The 2,298-nt window shown below is 56.3% G+C and overlaps 1 protein-coding gene across 1 annotated transcript; it reads left to right on the forward strand.

Annotated features, from left to right (window-relative positions):
* T310_9028 (Two-component osmosensing histidine kinase (Bos1)) lies at positions 1 to 2,298 on the forward strand (the record flags this gene model as incomplete). Its single annotated transcript, XM_013468395.1, has 1 exon — positions 1 to 2,298. A coding segment is annotated over one exon (2,298 nt), but the record flags the coding sequence as incomplete, so codon positions are not given.

Raw genomic sequence — 2,298 nt, forward strand, 5'->3', positions numbered from 1 at the left:
CTGACCGACAACGTGAACACCATGGCCCAGAATCTCACCTCGCAGGTGCGGTCCATCTCGGACGTGACGCAGGCCATCGCCAAGGGTGATCTCAGCAAGAAGATCGAGGTGCACGCGCAAGGTGAAATCCTGACCCTGAAGATCACCATCAATAACATGGTCGACCGTCTGGCCAAGTTCGCGACCGAGCTCAAGAGGGTGGCTCGCGATGTCGGTGTGGACGGCAAGATGGGCGGTCAGGCCAACGTGGAAGGCATTGCTGGTCGCTGGAAGGAAATCACGGAGGATGTTAACACCATGGCGGAGAACTTGACGTCCCAAGTGCGGGCCTTTGGGGAAATCACCGATGCCGCCACGGACGGCGACTTCACCAAGCTGATAACCGTCAATGCTTCGGGTGAGATGGACGAATTGAAACGCAAGATCAATAAGATGGTTTCCAATCTGCGTGACAGTATTCAGCGAAACACCGCCGCTAGGGAGGCGGCCGAACTGGCAAACCGGACGAAATCCGAGTTCCTGGCGAACATGAGTCACGAAATCCGAACCCCCATGAACGGTATTATCGGCATGACCCAGCTGACCCTCGACACCGACGACCTCAAACCGTATCCCCGTGAGATGCTGAATGTCGTGCACAATCTGGCCAACAGTCTCTTGACGATTATCGACGACATCCTGGATATCTCGAAGATCGAAGCCAACCGGATGGTCATCGAGAGTATCCCCTTCTCCGTCAGAGGCACCGTGTTCAACGCGTTGAAGACGCTGGCGGTCAAGGCCAACGAGAAGTTCTTGAACCTGGCATACCAGGTCGACAGCTCGGTGCCCGATTATGTCATTGGCGATCCGTTCCGTCTGCGCCAGATCATTCTGAATCTGGTTGGCAATGCCATCAAGTTCACGGAGCAAGGTGAGGTGAAGCTCACGATCAGCAAGTCCGAACGGGAACAGTGTGCTCCGGATGAGTACGCGTTCGAATTCTGTGTGTCGGACACCGGTATCGGTATCGAGGAGGATAAGCTCGATCTCATCTTCGATACCTTCCAGCAAGCGGATGGCTCGACGACTCGCCGGTTCGGCGGTACCGGTTTGGGGCTGTCCATCTCGAAGCGTCTTGTCAATTTGATGGGTGGTGATGTGTGGGTCACGTCGGAATACGGCCATGGCAGCACGTTCCATTTCACCTGTGTCGTGAAGCTGGCCGACCAGTCGCTTGACGCCATCAGTTCCCAAATGATTCCGTACAAGAACCACCGGGTCCTCTTTATCGACAAGGGCCAGACCGGTGGGCATGCGGAAGAAATCACCAAGATGCTCAAACAGCTGGAGCTGGAGCCGTTGGTTGTCAAGGATGAAGACGAAGTGCCTCCGCCGGAGATCCAAGACCCGTCTGGCAAAGAGTCGGGCCACGCGTACGATGTCATCATCGTCGACACGGTTGATACGGCCCAAAATCTGCGGACGTTTGACGAGTTCAAATATATCCCCATTGTTCTGCTCTGCCCGGTCGTTTCGGTCAGCTTGAAGTCGGCGCTCGACCTGGGCATCACATCGTACATGACGACCCCATGTCAACCCATCGACCTGGGCAATGGCATGCTCCCGGCTTTGGAAGGCCGTTCGACCCCCATCACCACCGACAATTCCCGGTCGTTCGACATTCTCCTTGCCGAGGACAATGAAGTCAACCAGAAGCTGGCCGTGAAGATCCTGGAGAAGTGCAACCACGGTGTCACGGTCGTCAGCAATGGTCTGGAGGCCCTGGAGGCTGTGAAGAAGCGACGGTACGACGTCATCCTGATGGACGTTCAGATGCCGGTCATGGGAGGCTTCGAGGCGACGGCTAAGATTCGTGAGTATGAACGGGAGAATTCGCTGTCCCGCACGCCGATTATTGCCCTCACTGCTCACGCCATGTTGGGCGATCGGGAGAAGTGTATCCAAGCGCAGATGGACGAGTATCTGTCGAAACCTCTCAAGCAGAACCAGATGATACAGACCATTCTGAAGTGCGCGACGCTTGGTGGAAATTTCCTGGAAAAGAACAAGGAATCCCGCCTCTCCGGTAGCGGCGAAGGGCATTCTGGAGGCTCTCATCCGGACGGCAGGCCCCAGCAGCAGCAGCAACAGCAGCGACCCGGTCTCGAGAGCAGAGCTCTTACCGCGCCGGGTTCGACTACCAAGGGCAGTTCGGATAGGCCGTCTAATGCGAAGTCGAGTGCGAGATCGAGTGCGAAGTCGACTGAGAAGGCTTCTGAGAAGCCAGCTGTGAAGTCTACTGAGAAGCCAGCTGGG

Source organism: Rasamsonia emersonii (assembly GCF_000968595.1).
Source record: "Rasamsonia emersonii CBS 393.64 chromosome Unknown ctg1118621760960, whole genome shotgun sequence".
Taxonomy (NCBI): Eukaryota; Fungi; Ascomycota; class Eurotiomycetes; order Eurotiales; family Trichocomaceae; genus Rasamsonia; species Rasamsonia emersonii.